The 23,240-nt window shown below is 32.8% G+C and overlaps 3 protein-coding genes across 4 annotated transcripts; 2 read left to right on the forward strand and 1 right to left on the reverse strand.

Moving 5' to 3' along the window:
• The first annotated feature begins 670 nt into the window (after positions 1-670).
• On the forward strand, positions 671-2,763 carry LOC25489501 (heme chaperone HemW). Its single transcript, XM_013605492.3, has 2 exons — positions 671-1,490; positions 1,818-2,763. The coding sequence occupies exons 1-2, from the start codon at positions 709-711 to the stop codon at positions 2,479-2,481; spliced, it is 1,446 nt and encodes a 481-aa protein (XP_013460946.1). The 5' UTR covers positions 671-708; the 3' UTR covers positions 2,482-2,763.
• A 13,045-nt stretch (positions 2,764-15,808) lies between these two features.
• Positions 15,809-17,895, forward strand: LOC25489502 (adenine/guanine permease AZG2). Its single transcript, XM_013605493.3, has one exon. It carries the CDS (start codon positions 16,016-16,018, stop codon positions 17,636-17,638), a length of 1,623 nt encoding a protein of 540 aa, XP_013460947.1. The 5' UTR covers positions 15,809-16,015; the 3' UTR covers positions 17,639-17,895.
• Positions 17,896-18,088: 193 nt separating this feature from the next.
• Positions 18,089-22,228, reverse strand: LOC25489503 (B3 domain-containing protein Os01g0905400). Of its 2 annotated transcripts, XM_024780049.2 has the most exons (10): positions 21,888-22,223; positions 21,151-21,724; positions 20,865-20,999; positions 20,493-20,597; positions 19,644-19,706; positions 19,417-19,502; positions 19,126-19,183; positions 18,967-19,038; positions 18,813-18,895; positions 18,089-18,505 (listed from the first exon to the last, which is right to left on the reverse strand). In XM_024780049.2, exons 1-10 carry the CDS (start codon positions 22,188-22,190, stop codon positions 18,269-18,271), a joined length of 1,716 nt encoding a protein of 571 aa, XP_024635817.1. In that variant the 5' UTR covers positions 22,191-22,223; the 3' UTR covers positions 18,089-18,268. The 2 variants fall into 2 exon arrangements, with proteins under 2 accessions (XP_024635817.1, XP_024635818.1); XM_024780050.2 differs by lacking the exon at positions 20,865-20,999 and having other exon boundaries at positions 21,888-22,228.
• Positions 22,229-23,240: the final 1,012 nt, after the last annotated feature.

Genomic DNA, 23,240 nt, shown 5'->3' on the forward strand with positions numbered 1-23,240 from the left:
TGCTACCAAACAGGCCATTAGCAAGTGCTATATATAGACTTTTTGTCCGAGAGACATGAAATACGAGTATTTGTAGATACTAGTTGAGAGGCATCATGGTATATTTACAATCGCAAACCACTTTCAAAACTTAATGTTATTTCATTTTAGTCTCATAACTCAAAAAATCAACACTTTGGTCCTCAACTTTTTCTCCGTTATTCAACTTGGTCCCCTCCGTTAGTTTTTCAATGTCTAAATTTTTTGAGATTAAAAATGCATTCTCTCTTCATATTTTGAGATTAAAAAGACATTTTCTCTTCATATTTTGATTTGGGAATGAATCATCACCACTGCAATAAATTCAGTTGTGGGGATGATTTCTAACTCGCATCCTTATAAAAAATGGACACTATTTCATAAATATAATAAGATAAAGGATTATGCGAACAAACATCGTAAGAGTGTTTGTCAAAGATTCAAAACAGAAAATGATATATAAATCTTTTGTAAAAAAAATTTCTTCTTGGAACTTCCATAAAAAAAAGGAGTAAAAATAAGATTAAACCTAAAATTTAATTATAAAAAAAATTGACATAACATCAAATAATTTGATAATGAACTTGTCAAACTAAACTGCAAAGAGCAACAATAAATAAATAAATAATAAATCATCTAAGGGCACTTATAATACTCTTTTCAGCGAACACTTAGCATTATGCACCCACAATGCTAAAATCAACATTCACACCCATTTTTTGTGCACTAGCGCCCAAACCAAAACCATCAACCCGCGTAATCACAAATACTTTTTCAAACAGCACATCAACTGTTCGACAAAACTCCTCACTCAAAAACAACCCAACCATCACCCCTTCTTCAGCTTACATTCACCTCCCTTTCTGTCGTAAACGCTGCCACTACTGCGACTTCCCCATCGTCGCTCTCGGCTCCGCTTCAACACAGACACACGACGACCCGCGTGTCATAAACTACATTCAATGGCTCTGCAGAGAAATCAATGCAACTAAAATAGAAGATGAACTTGATTCTGCAAAGACGCCGCTTAAGACGGTGTTTTTCGGTGGTGGGACGCCGTCTCTGGTTCCTCCAAGTATGGTTGGAACGGTTTTAGAGACGCTGAAGATGAAATTTGGGGTGAGTGAAAGTGCTGAAATTTCGATGGAAATGGACCCGGGTACGTTTGATTATAAGAAGATGGAAGAGATGATGTTGTTGGGAGTTAACAGAGTTTCTTTAGGAGTTCAAGCATTTCAGGAGAAGCTGTTGAAGAGTTGTGGGAGGGCACATGGTTTGGAAGAGGTTCATGAGGCTATTGATATTGTTAAAAAGTGTGGGGTTGAGAATTGGAGTATTGATCTTATTGCTTCATTGCCTCATCAGACTAGTGAAATGTGGGAGGAAAGTTTAAGGCTCGCCATTGAGGCACGGCCAACTCATGTTTCTGTTTATGATCTGCAAATTGAACAAGGCACAAAATTTGGAAGGCTGTAAGTGGCGCCCATATTCTACACTAGCGACTAAAACACCGATTTCGCGCCTAAACTTACACCCTTTTTCCTATTTTGTCACTCGAGTAAATAAAAATAATAAGTAATCTTCCTAATAGGACGAATGTGACAAAACGCTAAAGACTACTTACTATTACCACTTATTATTTGTATTTACTTAAGCGACAAGACGGAAAAAGTGTGTAACTTTATCGATGAAATTGGTGGTTTACTCTTACACTAGCAGCATTGGTAGTTTTTTGGTTTAGTTTTTAAGGTTTATTATAACGATGATGATTTGGAAGCTGAAGATGAAAATGTTAACAGGTATTCACCAGGAGAATTTCCATTGCCTTCTGAGACACAATCCGCTGATTTTTATACGATGGCTTCAAGGATGCTTCGTGATGCCAATTATAGTCATTACGAAATCAGCAGCTACTGCAAGAGTGGTTATGAGTGTAGACACAACTTTACCTATTGGAAGTACAAGCCTTTCTATGCCTTTGGCCTCGGCTCTACTAGTTTTATTGGTGGTTTGAGGTTTTCAAGACCCAGGAAGGTGAATGAGTACATGAAATTTGTGGAAAATCTGGAAAATGGATCAGTAAATAGCTCAATTGATGACAACATTAATAGCAAGGACAAAGCATTGGATGTTGTGATGCTGTCCTTGAGAACAGCAAGAGGTCTAGACTTGAAGCATTTCCAAGAATCATTTGGCAGCTCTCTGGTTCTCTCTCTGGTTGAGGTTTATAAACCTTATGTTGAGAGTGGGCATGTGGTTTTCTTGGACGAGCAAAGGAGAGCTGTTAGAATAGACGACATCAACAATTCTCTTTTGGACGAAACTGATTTAGAAAGGAGAGTGGCCTACATGAGGCTAAGTGATCCAAATGGTTTCCTTTTATCAAATGAGTTAATAGCCCTTGCTTTTGGGGTTATTGACTCTTGGAAGGATTATCCTTCTGCACTCCAAGAAGCTACCTGAAAACACAATTGTCTATCTGTTAATTTAATACGTTACACAAGTTACAGATGATGTTTTATATTTTTTTTTTCAACACTCTGCATTCTGTGAATTGCAGAAAAGGCTATCAAAAGTTTATTTTATCTTTTCAGTTGATTAACTTTTGTAGTTCATCATATTTGTTAGCATTTGTTAAGAGATTGCAACTGTGTCCCTAACTTATAAGTCCTCACTGGTGTAGATTATTTTTGTTTCTGTTGACTACTGTAGCTAAGACGTGGCAACTTTGTTCTTTATGTTGTAGAATATTGATCATTCTTCCTGATTTTTTTTATACTTCTTGTTTAACACACTTTGAGGTTAGTTGCATTACTCTTCTTATCATTGAGAGCCACATACTTGAGATGCTAGCTCAGTGATAAGAGCTTAGCCTTGTAGCATCAAGGCACAAAGTTCGAATCCCCTCGACGACGGTTGTAAAATGGTCATCAGTGCCACTTAAACTAATAAAATTTTCCCCTTCCCTTCCCCATTTTTTTAAAAAAAAAAGAGAGCCTTAAACATTTTAATATTTTCCCTATCTCTCATCAAAACCGAACTTTCTCATTGATATATAGATGGCGTGTCCACTCCAACATATCTGTGATTATGTGAATTTTCTTGTTATTTCTATCTTCAGGAACATGTTTGTGCTATCCTCTCTCTCCCTCTCTCTACATATATATATATATATATATATATATATATATATATATGTGTGTGTGTGTGTGTGTTAAGGTCTGAGTCTTGTAAATTAAAAAAGGGTGTGGGGACTGGGGAGAGCTTTGTCTCCACTACGGGTTCATCTGACTCGACCTATTTTTTGTGTATGCTAATTTGGTCGCTCTTTATAACTGTATTAAATTGGTACGTGAAGTGATTCGCTACTACAATAAAATTTTCACATTCTAATAGCTATTTCTATTTTTTGCATGAGCATAGAATTAAACAAGTGTTTTCGTCCAATGATGCAAGCAAAGAGAAACAGATTAGGTGAAGAGAAGTTTGCTCTGAAGATGATAAAGGAAAAGATTCATCAATGTTGTCATTTCCTTACCCGATGATTCATCAAGTGTTTTGTTACTTTTACGTTGTGTGGTTGATAGGATATGCTATATGGTTGTGTTGATTATTGCAATGTTTGAATGTTGTTTAAAATAATAACAATTATCCCGATTAGAGAAGGGACATGTGTCCTTAGAAAGTGAGGAAGCCTGGAAATTTTCTGAATAACTTTCTTGGTAAAGTAGATTAATAGCTAGAAAATAAGGAATATAGATATAGTATTTTTAGTTTGATGCAAGATTTTTGTTTAGAATATTTTTGTCTATATTCAATGAATATAGCGCAATTGACCAATTTAATTTGGAAGTTTTAGACCTTTAGAAGAAGACTCTCACAATCCTCAACTTCCTTAGTAGAGAAGAGGGAAAGCAGGTCACAAGCCCATAAAATTTGGTGAAGTATGCAAAATTTATAGAGCAATGCTACTTTGAACTATCTGTCACTCATATTCATCCTGAGACACGAAACTTTGCTAACGGCTAAGAATGCAGGATCCTGGCCATACTAGAATATAGAAACCTTCTTTAATTTGTCATGTAGTTGATTGTTATGGCATTTTCTCAAACTGAAGTGTTGTTTTGTGGTTTAATTGCAATTTATTGATGTGGTTTGAATCCGTATTCAGAAGCTAATTTGTTTTTTCATAATTATGTCATGAAATTCTATTTCCACCTCTCTATCATTGCATGTTATCGAACCGTTTAGATTTCACATCTAGATGCTCTTCACATGTGAGAGTTAAAGGAATATTTTCAAACCATTTACCATTAGAGACTGATCACTAGGCCAACCGCAAATGGGTTATCTACTGCCTTTCTTGATTGTGTCTTGTTGTCTTTTTGCCTACAAAAGCACCTCCGAGCTTCAATTAGTATTTTTCTTTATTTGACTGCTTTCTTCATTGTTTCTTGTTGGACGTGAAGCCAGGTGAATCCTTGAGGGATTTCTATATGCTTACAAATAATTGGGAAATGGCAGCCCATGAACATACTCAGCACACTGGAAAAGTAGGTTATCTCTTTTCTTTTTTTCTTTTGCTTTATTATGTGTAGTAGTTTGACTAATTTCCTCCTTTCCTATATTTCTTTTGCTGCATATTATCTTTTACTTAAAAATCAGTAACACTATTAAATCTTCTTGTTATGTATTTTGGAGGAACAGAGAAAGAATCCAGTTGGTTTTTCTGTTTTCCTCGTCTCAAATTGACCAAGTCCTTGTTAAAAAAATTACAAAAGGTTGGTCTGATCTGCATACAAGTAAGTAATATTTAATGGAGACTATATAACCCTGGACTCCGATCTTTTTGCAAACTGAAATGATGAATTTTAAAATCCTCTTCTTCAGACCCTTAGCCATGACTAATCCGCTAATCATTCTTATTTGCTTCTCCCATTAAATTATTTGTTCAGATGCTTGTTTTAGGAGTCCCTAGTGTCTTGTCAATACATAACGTCAAGAACTAATGAGATGGAGATTTGTATACTTTAGGGACAGCTTATTATTTTTATATACTTTAGAGACTAAGTCGGAGACAAAGTGTTACTCGAGCGACTAACTTGAAGGTTTATTCTTATTATTGTTGAGTACTTTAAATATTTTTAACGTTAAATTAAATATTTCTCAACAAATTATTACACTTTTTATTCAAATCGTGTATTTTATTTATATATTGATATTTTGAAATTTTATGTATTGATGGTGTGGTTATCATACAGATGGAAGCTTAGAATTGAATGATATGTTGGAACACTAGTGTATAATGGAAAAAAAACTTGGAGTATACTAGTTGATTTGTGGAGCCTTTGGAATGTAAACACAAGGATGGAGAAACTAGTGTAAAGTGTGAATTGAAAATTTTATGTCCCACATTGGGTAGATCACACACTCTAGTAGTGTTTATATATGTGGGATATCACTTCCAAGAGTGTGCCTTTGGGGTACACACTTTTGTGAACGGAGTGAGCGCTTGCCAAAAATTATATATAAGACAATGACGATGCCGCCAACCGGGCTTGGGCTTGTCGTTGTCGTATAAAGAAATAAATTTTTTTTTGGTGCTCAGAAAAATGAAAAAATAATAATTTTTTTTTTTTTTGCTCCGAGATTCCCGCACACGGAGACCAAGTCTCACACGTTTTCCACACGCGCAAGCTTCAGCTCCACGTTTCCACGTCGTGGGTTACCGTTGCTGGGTCGTGGGCTAACGTTGGCGGGTCGCGAACCGGGTCGGCGGAGAAAACGAGGTGAAATCCCCTCTATAAATAGAGAGGTCGGGATTTGCATTCTTCACTCCAAAACTGAGAATCGAATCCTCTTCTCTGGTTTTCTCCCCTTCTCATCTCCCTCGGTTTGTGTTGACGAACCGTTCTTTTCTTCATCCTTCTTTGGTTTCTCGAGTGGTCTACGTACCATATTAGAGTGGTTTTTCGAAACCATATTGAGGTGTTATTCTCGAGCGATTTCTGGTGGTGCAGCCTTTAATCGTACAGATAGAATCTGGGCTGTTTTATCCTGGAGACGGCGCGGTTGCTAGTCTACCTTGCACAATTTAGGTAGTGCCGCGAAACGTCTTAAAGAAAGCGACCTGGTCGTGACTCAGCCCGGTAATAGTTTCAAAGCTCTGTCGTAATTTTAAATTCCAAAGCAACATGATGTCATGAGCCTGTTTGTGTGTTAATTTCAAGTTTTCAATTAAACAGAAGGACTGTGTAGTGAAATATTTGTAGTTATGGACTAAATCAAAAGGTTCGTAAGTTATGGTGCCAATATGCAAAATGGTCAAACTTCAAGACGGTTGTATGTATTTCCCCCCTATTTGATTTGTAAATTGGTTAAGTTTTTACTACTTTGTTTGTGTATGCATTTATTTACTTACCTCTTCACCTGATGGGAAAATGCTTTAGTTGGCGGCAGTCGTGAAAGCGGTATATGCCTTTGTTGACATTATAATGCAATGAATATATGTTGCTCAAATTTGGTTGAAGTGTTGAACTTTGGTATCATCATGAAACGTGCCCGTAAATTTGTTTCCCTTTGCTTTTGTTTTTACCTGAAATAAAGCTTCTGATGCCTTAGTTAGGGTAATGTTTTGAAAATTCTGTTCACAAGAACAATATTTTGGAGTGAGGGTTTTCCTAGAGGAGGTTCCAGGCATTCATTGAGTTCATTCACCTGTACCAATAATCCATTTATGCAGGCGGTACAAATTCCAATCCATTACTTTTTAGTTTTAGCTGATTTTGCTTACTTGGTTTGTGCTATCATGACAGATTTTGCAAGATAAATTTTTTCATAATGCACATTTTTGTCAGTTGTGGGTTCCTTGAAATCGGAACTTATTAAATATTTTAGTCAATTATGGAAATGCACAGAAAAACCTCTGAAAGGACTAATGATTTGGTTATTTGGGGTGGAAAATTGGGAGGGGATGTATTGTGAAGGGTGAATAATCACTCATTCTATAGAGGTCAAATTTTGTGGGGTGAAATCTAAATGAGTTGTATTCTACTATCAATTGCTTGACCTAAGTTGTACCAAGAAAGTTTAAAGGATATAAAAATAAACACTGATGATTGTGGTGAAATTCTTATGGTAATAGGTACTCTGCAAGGATGGTTTTGATTTTGCGGAAGCTCTATTCTTGACGAGGTAATGTTTTTCGTGATCACATCATTACCTAAAATTGGCAGCTGAAACCCATTAACATCATTACTGTTATATTTTCTAATTATAACTCATTTCTTTGGTCCCTGCAGATGGCTTTATTATAAACTGAGCAGAAAGTTGAAGAGGATGAGGAGCCTGAAACTACTGCCAATAAAAGAGACAGAAGAAAATTAGAAATTGACAATTTTATTTACTTCAAGGCTAGGGTGCCACAAAGAATGATGTAATATTCAATTTTGGTTTAATGTGATGTCATTATTTGGAGAGGTGGTGTTAAGAACTTTATGCACACATTTTGCATAAATGATCACCTTGTAAATTATATAATCAATGCAAATATGCTTGCGCACAAAAATCAGTTGCACCATTGACTTGTTTGTTCTACATGTTTAGTGTATATAGTATTTGCCTATGGTTGGAGATGAAATTGAGTATTGGCTGTTGTATGTTGTATTTCCTTATCTATCTATCATGAAGCCATTATTGGAACCGAGCCTCATTCAGAATTGGCTGATGATAAAATGTAGTTTTTTTTACAAATGATGATAAAATATTTATAGATTGCTTTATTGAAACTTGAAGAATGTATATTAAAAGGTGAGAATGTATGATAGTGTATATACTACTATAATTTACTGATAGTGATTATTATTATTATTATAAACCTTTTCAAAATATTAGTTATATTTTAAGGGAAAATCATTGGTTTTTTTTTTTTTTGGTACAAGAAAATCATTGGTTTTAATAACATTACGAGATTATTCCTCTCAAAACAAAAAAAAAAACATTACGAGATTATTTATTATTTAATTGTATGGAACCTTTATTATGTTTGGATGGATGGAAGGAGTAAAATGAAATGAATGAACAATCAATTTCGTCTTTAAATTATTACTCTCTCACCAATCTTCAACTATTAAAATCAACTAAAATGCTATTAAACTATATCATCATTCATTAGTTTGGTTCTAAACAAGTTAACCGATGAACCAAATTGATGGATAATTGTTGGATTTAATAGTAAAATGAATGGAATCATTCTTCTAAATTTGAGGAGGATAAAATTATCTTTTTTATTAGAAAAAATGTTAACTTAAGATATCAAAATAATTAAATTGAAATTTTTATTCAAATGGTCAACATTGGTGGAAGCAATAAACACCCCATTCATAAAATTATACTATATTAAAAAACTACTTTTCTGTAAAATCAAAAACAAACATGCATAAATGTTGTATAGTTAGCAATGCACTACCTCTCCACTTGCATACACAAAAAGAAGAGCCTAACAAACCATTACTTTCTATTACATTAATACAGTAGTAATAGTATTTCCTAATCTTTCTCAAATGATGCCAAAATATAAAGCTCTCTCAATGGTATTCTTTAGCATATGGTATCTCAAACTCTCAAAAGATGAACCAATTGCAGTCTATACACTCTCCAAAGGTCAAGGGACCATACTCAAATATTATATAAACAAATATACCAATACCTATGTGTAAAAGATAGAATGAATAACATCAATTTGTTCACGCATGCAAGTATTACAATTTTATATTCATGCCTTTGACCTTTAAACTTTAAAGTTCAAAGCTGATTACATTTAGGAATATTATTTGAAAACCCAAAACGGATATTTTTGTTAGGGCTGCAGGCCGGCGTGGCTGGCCTATGTTGTGTTCTGCCTCCATTAGTGGCCTAAGTCAGGGTCTTAAGATAGAACAGAATTAAAGGTAAAATTTACTAGATTACACATTCATTCTTCTTGTAAAAATATTAAAGCTTACACATTCTTGAAACTACGTAAATAGTGCAATTGGAATATCACAAGTAACGAGAAAGGAGGACAGCTTTTGAACAAAAATTACATAATCACTCAGAAGAAAAATATTCTTGCTTTGGAAAAATATATACATCTGAATTGAGGTGGCATCTAGCATGCCAAAATGCATATTTTTGTGTATGATGCAAAAAACTTATTTTATCTGTACCAGCAGGTTATCCGGTCATATAAAAAATATTACATATATCTCACAATTATTTGTTGGTGGCGTTTACAATGCACAACTATTAAATTTGTGCATGATGCACAAGTATGCCTATTTGTTTCTTACAGCAATTCTGTACCGTTGATATATTAATATTATATATTAAAGGCTGAGATGTTTTACCTGCTACTTTCAGATGACTTTTTGCTGAAAAACTTGAAACAAAAAATGTAACCCCACCATTTCATTAAATAACATTATTTCATTTATCTTTTTTTAATAGTAGGCATTGGGCTCTTCTTTATATAGTATGATGGGCTATTCATTTGGAACCCATATTCCATATTTATGTAATGATTATTTGTTAGATTAAAAGTTAAAAAAGTTATGTGTAATAACTGTGTGATTTTTTCCTGTGATTTTTTTTTAAACAACTGTGTGATATTATTTTGAATAAGATGAAATGCAATTTGGTTAATAAAAATAACATGAATAAATTGGTCGAATTATAATTATGATTATTTAAAAAGGATTGATCAAAGTTTCATTAATTTATCGAAGGTTCTTTAAAAAAAATTGTGTTTATTGGAGGTTAATAAAAAGGAAAATTCTATAGTGAAGTCACGAAAATGACTTTTTTGGTGAAATTAACACTATAGTATCAAAAATGTTGTGAGTAACACCCCACTGTTTGTACAATGACATCAAAAGTTCAGTCCCCATAATATCATCAATTCATCAGACTAATAAGAATACACTTAATATAATTTTATCCTACCTTGTTTTAAGTGTAACACCCCACAAAGTGTAACACTTAAGACTATCACATAATATCATCAATTTTGTTTGCATGTTAAAGATGCCAACGATAAAATAGTACCTGTAAGTCCAAGATGTTGCAAGCATTACTAGATGAATTACTAGTAATCATGAATCGGTAATCAACAATTTAAAAATGAATCAAATATGAAGCTCCCTAAAAATGAATCATTAAGATTAAAATTAACTTTTTCAAAAAAGTCAGTTTCCTAACTGCACCTTAGAAGCTCCTTAAAAAAAAACGTTTTGGATGGGAATTAGCGCACCTAACAAATATGAAGGTGGAGATTATGATTTATGCAGTAAAAAATGTCGGTTTAAAAATTGTAAGATGAACATAGTAAAAGTTGTTGTTTCATCCTTTAGATACATCAACTTTTATTTTTAGTCTCTTAAAAAATTCCATTTAAACTTAGTTCTTTCAAAGTTTGAAGATTTTTGTCAAAGAGATTAAATATTAAAAAAAAAGCCTAAAACATATTTAATCCAAAATATACTATCAAGCAACGAATGACTTAGTGTAATATTCTCAGGCTAAGATTAAGTACTCCCTAAGTTACAACTTGCTGCTAACTTTATTACGGAAATTAAAAATTAAGACTGAGTTTTTTTTTTGACAAAATTAAGATTGAGTTAATAACAAATAAAAAATTCATTTTTGTCAAAAAATAAAATAAAAGTTTCATTTGTCAGAAAATAAATAAATAACACATTCATACATTTAATTATTGCTTTTATTACTATATCGTTATTTTTTTATACGTACGCATCCTGTTAAGGTTTGCCCATTGATTTAGTTAGTAATTAGTATAATAGTTTAGGGGAGGTGTAGATTAGATTTCAGAAAAACAAAAGGTGTTATAGTTAAATTGTTAATACTATTAAATATTAGCTTTTTGTGCCCATTGAAAAAAACAAACAGCACAACAGTAACAAGTTTGGATGGACAGCTGGAGGTAAAAAGTGAATTTTGGTATGGTGCACAAATTTAACATTTGTGCATGCTAAATGCCACCACCCTGAATTGATAATTGTACTAGTAACTTAAAATACTTGTGTCTTTTTCACATATTTTTCATACATATTAGATCCGGATGCAGTTTTCGATTTTTTTTTTCATGTGAGATAAATAGGATAAGAGAATGGTGAGATATTCAAATACAATGTCTATCTTTTTACCACTAGATCAAATCCTTTGAAGTTAATTATTTTTGCATTTTAATTATGTGCAATATCACTCATGTAATATTCATTAAAAAATATCACTCACAATTATATATTAATTATAAAATACATGTATACAAATATATTTCACATGTATTAAAAGCATATTTCTTTTTATTATCATTGCATACTGTATTTTTATCAGGAATTTATTCTCTTTATATCTTTTTTTCGTCAGAATTTGAAATTATTCTCTTATAAGAAACAAATATCATAGACTTGGTTAGGCTAATTAATGATCAAAGCATCTACTAAGCTACACTTAGTTCATTTTTAGTGGCTAATTGTTGATATTAATCTTCTTAATAGACCTTAATTTTGCATGAGCATACTATAAGTCTCTGTATAAGAAGACTAGTCTTTTTTTGTTTTAACCCTCTAATTTTGAGGACAAATCGATAAGAATAATTCAAAGTTCAGTAAATAAAGTATGACCAATAATTATTTGAGTTAGGATTCAAACTCAATACCACTTGGTTGATACTCATAAAAGTATTATAAGAAAGTAGTCATACAAGATTATCATGGTGTGAGTAAACTAAGTTATTCGTGAACTATAAGCTTGATTTGTTAAATTATTTGTTTAATTAAACAAACAAGTCGATGCTTATGATATGAGTTAATTAATTAAACTATTGAAGTGAAAGGCTTACATAATATTTTTTTGATGAAACATACCTTTGTTTAGGCATACTTAAGTGAAAGCATTACATACTGATATTAAACGTTAACTTATCTTAAATAGATCCTGCGGGTTCTTTGTTATGTTTAGGATGGGGTAAGCGGAAACTATCAAACATCTATTATTGGAGTGTGACTTTTATAAGAATGTTAGGCATTAGGTTCTTTGGTGGCGTACATATATTTAGGAATGAAATTTGTGTTTGTTTTCGGGCGATATCCTTTTGGCTTGCATTTAGGTCATTTGACGTAATTACTTGAGCGTATCAAACTTCATTCTTAACGGTGGTTGAAGACTAATAAACTAGATCATTGTTTTATTTTTATTTTCATTCTTGTGGTTGAATACTATGTAACGATGGTTTGGTCTTTAGTTCCATTTTTACAATGCAACTTGCTACTTTGTATTTGTTATTTTCTCTTTTAGGCACATCTCGTGCGTAAAAGTTTTTTAATAAATTTATCTTTTGACTTCTTAAAAAACAAATCTATATAGATTTCTACTATTGTTATACTACTGGAGTGAATACATCTTTTGTTTAAGAAGGAGACTATTCTACTAATAAACCAACGATAAAGAGTGAATAACATTTCCTGACCAAAAAAAAAAAGTGAATAACATTTGAAGCATCCGCTTGCCTATTCTACCAACAAAATACAATCTAACACACACTTTCATATTAATTAAAACTTATATGGATATGATCAAATCATGTGTATCCCACATAGAATTTGTGAGACTCATGAATTATCACCACTATTTTTTTTAGAACATCAAAAGTAAAATTTATTAGATAACAATGAGAGAAGTACAAGTAGCACTCAACTCAATAGTCCGAAATAAGTACGAGGGGTACTTGACCCATCCAAAAAAACCACCCCTAAGTTACATATTAAGACATAGGAGATGATTCAAACCCAACCTCCCCCTTTCCTAGTAATAAACCACCTCCAAGATGTTAATTAAATCTCAACTACGATTTGTTCCACCTTCGGAGACTTTGAGGAAATGATGATCTCATATCTCGCTTCCCAAATCTTTCATATTGTGTCAAATTAGTGTTAGCCCTTTCATGTGATTCTTATATGGAGAATAGCTAGAAAGGTAGTCAAGAAGGGTGGGTACCAATAAAAGATAGTGTATTAGAGAGTATGTTGTTGACATTATTTATATTACATCTGGGTCGGCTCAAAAGTAAGACGACGAGTATGTTGTTGATATTATTTATAATTAAAATTACATCTGGGTCGGCTCAAAAGTAAGGCGACGAGTATGTTGTTGATATTATTTATAATTAAAATTACATCTGGGTCGGCTCAAAAGTAAGGCGACGAGTATGTTATTGACATTATTTATAATTAAAATTAAATCTGGGTCAGCTCAAAAGTAAGGCGACTAAAGCCCTTGATTTAGATCCACCGACAAAAAAAAGTCATTAAATTTTATAAACAGAATGACATTGCATGTGGTAAAAGATTTACAATATATTAAAACTGTATCAGACCTCACTGTTCAAAGTTATTAAAAAAAAATTTAGTTAGAAAATGAATTTGTCAAGCTAAACTTAAGTTTAAGGACCCATGATTTAATTAGCTTAACTCACTTGCAGTACTAGTCATTTCTAATAGTGCTTTCAGAAAGGTAGTAACACTTGAGTAGTTAACACCCTTTAATAACTTTCTCCTAGATGCATATTTTACAAAATTGATCTTCTCCATGGTTTTTTATGAAAACTGGAAACCGTTATAAATGTAGTTAAAGTGCATCAAGATTGTCCTGTGAGCATAGCTCAGTTGGTAGAACAATGCATTATTATATGTAGGGGTTGGGGTTCGAACTCTGGCCACCCACTTTTCACCTTGTAAGATGAATTCTAGCCACTACTAGACTACCAGACAAAAAAACAAAAAAGTGTATCAAGATTAACCTCTGTAAAAATTACGTTAATATATTCCTTAAAAAAAACGTTAATATATATATATATATATATATATATATATATATATATATATATATATATATATATATATATGTGTGTGTGTGTGTGTGTGTGGATTTTTTAGGTAATTATTGTTTAAAAATCAAATATTTTTTTGGATAAGCATAATCATATTTTTGTTTTTTGGTTAAGAAGCATAATCATATTTTATTGTTAAAACAAAAGTTTCAATTTGCTTCACAATTATTAAAATAAGTTCAAAGAGATATACACACACAAGATTTTCCACACGCGGACTGCAAAAAAGAAAGATTATTTGATCTCTTATAGATTTTGATTTTGGATTTTTCAAGCTAATTTGTTGTCTTGCCTTGGCTTACTGCTTTGTAATGAATATTCTGTCATATTTCTTGCTTTAAAAAATTATGTGATATTAATTTTAAATTTTTATCGTGTACCATACACAGCACTAAATATTATATTATATTGTAATATTATAGACCAAATAGAATGTGGATATATATTGTTGTTAGGATTCTTGCAATCAAATCTTTATTGGTCCTTTACTATTGTTTTCATTTTACATTTGTTTTCTTTCTTTATTATCATCAATTAATTTGTTAATGACTTTATCATCTCAAAATTATAAAAAAAACTTCTAAAATAAGTATCATCGTACGAGACAAATATTATTGTTCTCTTGTTGTACGACTCACTTGTGCATCACATGGGTGCATTATTTAGTAACGATAAATCATAAACAAATTCCCATCTAAAAAGAAATAAATCAGAAACAAATGACTAATGTTATATCATAACAAATTTAAAATAAAAATAATTGTTTTAAAAGTTGTGCATTCAACTTTATTCAATTTTTTAAAATCAAAATTTTGTTAGTAGTTTCTACTTTTTGATTTCTGAACTTGTACCTTTGAGCCACAAAATACCAAAACACTATACGAATGGATTAAAATTTCAAACTTAAAAATTGATTGCATCATGTTTTCAATCATGCCTTCGTAACCTTCATCGTGGTCTTGCATGTGACATATATAAATTATTTGTCATAATGCTGTCAATAACTAATCCAAACACTTCCCTTCAAAAAAAAAAAAAAAAAAAAACTAATCCAAACACTTGACAAAAAAAATAATCCAAACAGCATCTTCAATAGGAGTGTCATAGAAGGTTTCAATGTTAATCACTAGAGGAACTTGACGTAACAAAGCGGGTAGCATAAAAAATTTAAAATTGCTTGAATATCGTAAATAAGATATGATATGATAACATCAAAATTAATCAAATATTTTTGTTTGAGACAACATTGAGCAGAAATAAAAAAAAATGTGTAAGTATTATGTGGCATTGTGGACTGCCCGTTAATAGTGTATGAATTCAAAATGATGAGTTCTTTGAAAATCGACCATTGCAGAAAATGCTCTAATTAAGTGTAATATTTGTACAGAATAGTCATGTTAAAATCGAATGTTTGATTTCCACACAAACAAACTAACATTACATGTGCTAACAAGAATAGGAGTGACCAATGCAATAAACGATAAAAAAAATATTTTCATATAGCCAAATAAGCATGGTTATCATCATCCAGGATCGTAAAAGAAACTAAAAGATGATAATAAATTAATAACAACGTGGTCAAATAAGGAAAAAATAAATAAACATTACACTATAACAGACCAGAACCAACGAACAAAGAATGTGAAAAAATATCACTCTAGAAAACTTTGACTGCTAATAAATGCTAAATAATAAATATATTGCTTCCTTATATTTTTATTCGTGAATTAATTAATAGAAAAGCAAGTACTAGTGCTAGTTGGTAATCTCTCTCTCTCGTTGTTTGTAACAACAGAACAAAACCATATAAATAAGTAGTGAGGTAGTCAAGGCAAGGCATATTCACCAACCTTTTTCATTTTCAAACCTTCCAATTCCACTCTCTTCTTTCTTCTTAGTATATTCACTTACTCCCACTATTTCCATTTCTCTCTATTCTACACATAAAAAACAAACATCTTCGATATCACTTCATTCCTTCTTCTCCTTATCATATATCATATAGTTATATATCATTCTCATCACACTCCACATAATTAATATAGGAGAAATATGGGAGGAGGAAAAGCATGTGGTGTTTTTTCAAGGCTAAAAAACACATGTACTCAAATGGAAAAATCCATAAACAACTCCGTTGCAAACAGCTTCATAGGAACCTACTTCAAGTTACAACAAAGAAAAACATGTTTCACTAAAGAACTACGTGCCGCAACAGCCACTTTTCTAACCATGGCTTACATCATAACCGTCAACGCAACCATCCTAACTGCCTCAGGCGGAACCTGCTCCGTTGCAGACTGTTCGCCTCCAGCAACACCAAATTGCACACTGAAGCCTAATGCTGGCTATGAAGCTTGTCTGGCCAAAACAAAAAATGACTTGGTGGTTGCAACTTCTGTAACTGCTATGGTTTCTTCTGTTGCAATGGGATTTTTAGCTAACCTTCCTTTAGGTCTTGCTCCAGGTATGGGGCCTAATGCTTATTTAGCTTTTAACCTTGTTGGTTATCATGGAAGTGGCTCAATCTCATATCAAACTTCAATGGCTATTGTTCTTGTTGAAGGCTGTGCTTTTCTTTTAGCTTCTGCTTTTGGTTTAAGAGGTAAACTTGCTAAGCTTATACCAAAATCTGTTAGGCTTGCTTGTGCTGCTGGTATTGGGCTTTTTATTGCTTTTGTGGGCCTTCAAGTTAACCAAGGTGTTGGGCTTATTGGGCCTGATCCGGCTAATTTGGTTACGATGACGGCCTGTAAAAGTATCGACCCGGAAACTGGGGCTTGTTTGGGTGGTAAGTTGCAAAGCCCAAAGTTCTGGCTTGGAGCTTTTGGTTTTCTTATCACAAGTTATGGTTTAATGAAGAATATTAAAGGTAGTATGATTTATGGTATTCTTTTTGTGACATTTGTGTCTTGGTTTAGACACACTGAAGTTACTTATTTTCCTGATACACCACTTGGTGATGGGAATTTTAGTTATTTCAAGCAAATTGTTGATTTTCATAAGATTGAATCAACTGCATGGGTTTTTAGCTTTGGTGATTTTAATAAAAGGGAAGTTTGGGAGGCATTGGCTACTTTGTTTTATGTCGATGTAATTGCTATGACTGGTATAATGTATACTATGGCCGAGATTGGTGAGTTTGTCGATGAAGAAGGAAGCTTTGAAGGTGAATATATGGCATATATTGTTGATGCAGCTGGTACTATTGTAGGGTCAGCCTTAGGTGTTACAACAACTGCAACATTTGTGGAATCGTCAGCTGGGATGAGAGAAGGTGGTAGGACAGGATTAACGGCTGTGATCATCGGGTTGTTTTTCTTTTTGTCATTGTTTTTCACTCCTTTGTTGTCAAGTGTTCCTCCATGGGCTATAGGTCCTTCACTAGTGATGGTTGGGGTAATGATGATGAAAGTTGTGAAGGATATTGACTGGACTAATATAAAGGAAGCAGTTCCTGCTTTTGCTATAATGATTTTAATGCCTCTAACTTATTCCATAGCAAATGGTATTGTTGCTGGTATTGGTCTTTATGTTGCTCTTAGTCTTTTTGACTATGCTGCAAGCATCATAAATTGGTTGGGGAAAATGAGGAGAAGGATGATCAAGGAGCATAATCAAGTGTCGGCCACTGCAACAACAGGTGTTGACTCAAACTCAATAGTGGAAATCATTTGAAATGCTCTGGTTGGTTTGGTTGTCAATTTTTGACTTTTAGGGTATTGGTAAGATCTTGCTTGTAGATTTTTGCTGCTAAATGTATAGGCTACTAGTTATAAGACCTATGCAGACACAAGATAAATTGCATTCACAACAGTATTAGTAGTAGCAGTTATGGTGGTTTTGTATATTTTATTTATGTTGTAGTGAACATTGTTATGCTGTGCCCCTCCAAGTTGTTACCAGTTATATTATAGGCTTATAATGGCAGCTCATTTGATCTCTAAAAACAATTCAAAGATTGTATCACCTACAAATATAATTACTACCTTGTATAAAATACCTTGTAAAAAATATTGTTAATGTTAATATTTCAGAAACACAAAAATAGAGACCAAGTAAAAAGTAGCATCTTATAATTGTCTTCTATTCAATGGCAGACAAGGACCACAAGGAAATCTGTGGATGTTGACATGAAAAATGATCTTCAATTGAAAAACAAAACCAAAGTAATGATAGGATAATAACAAGAGTAATATAATTTAAGAACAGTGCTCAGGTTTTCGTTGATACAAAACTATTATAGTACACAAGGCAGAGAGGTAGCAAAAGAACGCCTAAACATCGCAGCACATGACTCGACTAACATCACTTGTGGTGAATATCTACAGCAACGATACATTTAGACTTGTCCTCAACCCGAAAATCACACGCATCACCTGATTTAATATTATTTGCTATTCGAAAATCTGGCCATCCACTTGTCAACGAAGTTTGTTCAAGGCAAAGGACCGGCCACAATCTCTCCAGTGCATCCTTAAGTATCACCACCATCCTCTTTGAACGCAATCCAGCGCGAGATAGTGGCAAGCATTCTGACAATTTCTGCGGTACATGCAAGTTCAAATGGTCAAAACTCAAAACGGATATAGATAGAAGAATGAGAAACCACGGGCCATTTAAAATTACAACCTAAATGAGTAGTGATAAATTTTAGCATTCAATCAGATGGAGAATGACAAGCTTTCAAAATAGAAAGGAAAAACAAAATAAAGTGCTGGGCTAGATACAACCATAAACCCTGCTCCTACAATCCCAGTTTGTAAGGCAAAATCAATTTATAACATAAATAAACTACAAAACAATAACAATGTATATAACACAAGCGCAAATAGGTATGTTAATTTCATACAAGATGACTGTTATCAGCGAGCACCACACAGGTCACAGTTTCATCTTCATTATACTCTTTCTTAATAATAATCTCTGGCGGCCCTGCAATCAAAAGGTTAATGTAAGCGCGTACAATTGCATGAAGCCACATGTAATAATAATGATAAACATACCTGTTGCATTCAATTTTTCATTGCAAATGAACAAATTGGGAGTCATTTCCATTGGCATTTTCTTCTTTACACCTGAAATTATAACTGAGATGATTACTTCGGGGGAATCAAGAGGCTCCTCTAACAAAAAAAAAAAACATGTCGACCAAAAAGGCGCACCAAGGTGACTTTGATCATCTGAGAGATTGGACATTTCATTGAACCTCTGTCTGGTGTTCTGAAAACCACAAATATCAATATGCAAAACATGTTAGCAACTTAGCATTTGATCAGATGGAAAATAACAAGCATTCAAAAATCATTGAACTAGCTCTACGCATTTGCAACCATAATCTTGCTACCAAAAACCCAGTTTGTGAGGCAAAATCAATTAATTGTATAAACTATATAATAATGTATAAACAAGCTCAAAGAGGGACGGTTAATTTAATAGTCATTATGAGTGAGCACCTCACAGGAGATAGTGGCTGCAGTTTCAAAGTGACTTTTAATATCTTGATTAATCTCTCCCTTAATAACATTTGGCTTTGGCAACTCTACAATCGAACAGAGTTATCCGTGAGACAGAATCCAGTATTAACGATTACAGGGACCAATTTTTAAACGACCCCTAATTGCAAGGATCAAATACATATTTAAGCCATATATATATATATATATAAACTCAAAAGCCTCACCAATGTGCATTTGCGCATCTAGATCATTTGTCATCTCATCGAGCAACTCTACAGATATCGGCCCTATAGGAAATCATAACAAATTATAAGAAAATAAACCAAGAAGCCAAGAGCCCTGTATTGGTGTGTGAAACAAACCAAGTTGTACAAAATTTATCTGAGTCATCAACAAAAAGAAAAAGAAGCTATTCTGTGAATTGTCATACCGAAGCCTTCAGAAAACTGGCACTCTAGAATTTCCTTTTTGAACATTGTTGAGATAACTAGAGTTAGTTAAGGTAGTTAGAGTTGGTTAAATGTTAGTTAGAGAGAGCTATAGTTAGTTACAAGTAGTTAGGGTAATTGAGTTCTATAAAAGGACCAACCATGTACTCATTCATGCAATCTTTTTCAATCTAATTCAATATGAATTACAAGGATTATTCCTTTGTTTCTACCTCTAATGCCTACTTCTCCTATGAACTTCACCTTCATCTCTTTGATCCTATTGTTTCTGATAAACATGATGGATCTGCCCTCTTTATTTTCTTCAAGTTTCAAAGTAGACGTCTTGTCATATGTGTTTTTTTCTGATTCACCTAGAAAATTATTTTTTCGAAAACTTTCAAGTTCAAATGTATCTGAGTCATGATTTACTTTGGATATCACCGCCTGATCACTTCCTAAAAACGAGCCAATGTAATGAAAATAATAAATTACCAATTTTAGGAAATCTTCACACATATTACAAGAAATAAACCATGATGCCGGAAGCTCTACAAATGTGTGAAACAAACAAAGTTGTGAAATATTTATCTAATCCCTTTACAAAACAAAATCAAAGTTATTGTTATTCTGTAATTATCTTACCTAAGCTCACGCCAAGCTGGCACTCCTGAACTTCTCCATTGGAAATAATCGATCTGTTCTCGCTATTATCTCGATTCAACTCTCCCTTAACAACCTTTGGCCGCTCTGCAATTGAACATATTCACCGGTGAGACAGAATCCTGTAATATAAATACAGACCAATGGATGCAGCCACAAACAATGGTAGCAAGAAACATAAAAGTAAACATATGATATGCTGCATGCAATTTATCATTGAAGCTGTGAATTTTGGGAGTCATTTTCCTAGGCACTTCAAGAGAATCAAGTGGCTCTGTGGGATATATATATATATATATATATATATATATATATATATATATATATATATATATATAAACTGAAAAGACGCACCAATATGAATTTGAGAATCAAGTGGCTCTGTGGACGTAATGGATTCTCCCTCTAATATAGGGCTCTGTGGCTCTGTGGACGCACCAAATGCACATGAAACATGATTTCCTTTAAATATCGCGGCTTGATCACTTCCTAAAAATGAGCCAATGTAATGAAAAAATAATAAAAAACCAACTGTAGGAAATCATCACACGTATTACAAGAAATTGGCTATCTTGAACTATCTTTAACAAACTTATCCCATTACAAAACAAAAACAAAGTTATTGTATAAATTATGGTACCTAAACTCTCGGTGACTTGGCTATCTTGAACTTGACTCCAAAAAAAATCTTTTCTATCCAACAATCCAAATTTAGAAGCGTATGAGGTATCCCCTGAGCCCAACACTTCTTCAAACATAGGATCATTGTTAAAAATGGCAGCATCATTTAGATATACATGGTTTCTTATGTATGATGTGTCTTCTGATGTGCGCGGACATTTGACGCTTCTATCCACATTAACATTTTCTGAAACAACTTCTACGCTATTTGGTGTTCCTCCTGCATCAAGTGAGCCACTGCTGCATCTACTTCTCTTTTTCCTCTTTCTTTTGTCAGAAAAATCAATCCTTTCACACATAGACTGGTCATAGATCTTGACATCAAAGTTATACTTGTTAATGCAGTTGAATACAAGCAAATCTCCAATTTCAAGCTTGTGAGCCGATGAGAAATCATCCCATCCTTTCTTAAAAGCAAAAGAACCATCAACTTCTGATACTGTTATAGCCCATCTCTTACCGGTTGAATCCTCAAGATTGATTTTCTGATCAACCAACAATGACATAGTAGGATTTAACTTAGAAGGAAGATCCTGCAGTCAGTTTAAAAAGATGTTAAAAATATGCAGCATCATCATAAATACAAACTCAAAAACAGATTCACATTTTGCAAGAAGATCTGTAACATGCATGTTCTTAACATTTTGTTTCAACACTGAAAAGGAAAGTAAATTATTGAGGAAGATGTTGAAGTACCAAAACTTGGAAATCTCGTTGATAAAGCATGAGGTTGTAGAAAGAGTTGGGCGAGGTAGATTTTGTTCGTTGAAAGTGATCAAAGAATCTACAGTGGTGAGTACAAGAACTACACACTTTTACTTGTTGATTGCGAACCATTGCACTGTTCTTATTCTCTCTCGGCGCTCTGAATGGAAGAAGAATGAAAAGGAAAACCCTAGGATGGAGAAAGTGTTGAATATAACCTTTTCTGATTTTGGGACAAAGAATGTTCAATATAGCTTCACAAGTTGAATATAAAAATGTTGATATGTCGTACATATTTATTTATTGTGTTTGGAGTTGTGAGTTCAGAGATTGGTTTCTTGGTTTGCACGTTTTATGACAGAAAGGCTGTATGCTATGCTATGACACATAGGTTCACTTCACTGTTTGGTCTGATCACTGTTGTGACGTGTACAAAAAAGTCTAGATCTGTGTCTGGCCGGATAAGACAGCACGGCAAATATAGATAGTATTTGGAATAATAAATAGGGCAGTGATATTTTGACAACCATTTTAATAACTTTATTGTTATCTCTTTTTATTGGTCAAAAATAATAGAGAGAAACAAATGTAGAGATAAAATAAAAACATAACGTGAGTATGAAAGAGAAAGATATAAAAAATTATACTAAAATAGTTGTACAAATATCATTTCTCTAATAATTGAGTCTGATGCCTTATACATTAGTTAAGGAAATAAAAAAGAAAATATTTGTATTGAAAACATCATTTTTTACACTTTTTAAACTTTGATTACAAGAATTTCAAGATATTCATACTATATTTGATTTTCTTAAACAATGCTCCAGGGGCACTTGTTAATATTTTCCTAATTTATTTTTATGGTAACCGGCAATCACGATAATTTTTGAATATATTTGAAATTCTAAACTAGTCTTGCTACAATCTTTTAATTAAATAGGCATTGTTAACTAGTGCGCCCCTAAACCCTATTAAGAAATTTACTAATATAAATTTTGTGTTGGAAATATAAGATGTTATTTTTGATCAAGTAATAATTATACAATTTGTTCATAAAATTTACTAGTTTTGGATGCTTAATCAATGCTCTTGGAACACCGGTTAACATTCTCTTAATTAAATTAGTCAATCAAGTTAAAATGTTTGTTGTGTTAGTGCTATCATATCAGTTGCTTAATACATTTATTTACCGAGCAAATGGTTATTTCATATTGACTCTGCCCCTCGCTGTTAAAAAGTCTCTGACTCAATATTAAATATAAAATAATCCTTTAATGTGCAATTTCGTTATCAGTTTAATCTCTGACGTTAAAATTTTATGTTCAATGATGAGGTGGTAAATAT

Source organism: Medicago truncatula, chromosome 3 (genome assembly GCF_003473485.1).
Source record: "Medicago truncatula cultivar Jemalong A17 chromosome 3, MtrunA17r5.0-ANR, whole genome shotgun sequence".
NCBI lineage: Eukaryota > Viridiplantae > Streptophyta > Magnoliopsida > Fabales > Fabaceae > Medicago > Medicago truncatula.

Bases quoted from the DNA above. Each gene is read 5' to 3' on its own strand.
- LOC25489501 (XM_013605492.3), top strand. From the start codon at position 709: ATGCTAAAATCAACATTCACACCCATTTTTTGTGCACTAGCGCCCAAA. The intron at 1,491-1,817 runs GTAAGTGGCGCC...AAATGTTAACAG, and splicing joins GGCACAAAATTTGGAAGGCT to GTATTCACCAGGAGAATTTC.
- LOC25489502 (XM_013605493.3), top strand. From the start codon at position 16,016: ATGGGAGGAGGAAAAGCATGTGGTGTTTTTTCAAGGCTAAAAAACACA.
- LOC25489503 (XM_024780049.2), bottom strand. From the start codon at position 22,190: ATGTACGACATATCAACATTTTTATATTCAACTTGTGAAGCTATATTG. The intron at 19,707-20,492 runs GTAAGATAATTA...GATTTCCTATAG, and splicing joins CCAGCTTGGCGTGAGCTTAG to GGCCGATATCTGTAGAGTTG. The intron at 19,503-19,643 runs GTGAGGCTTTTG...GTTCGATTGTAG, and splicing joins AGATGCGCAAATGCACATTG to AGTTGCCAAAGCCAAATGTT.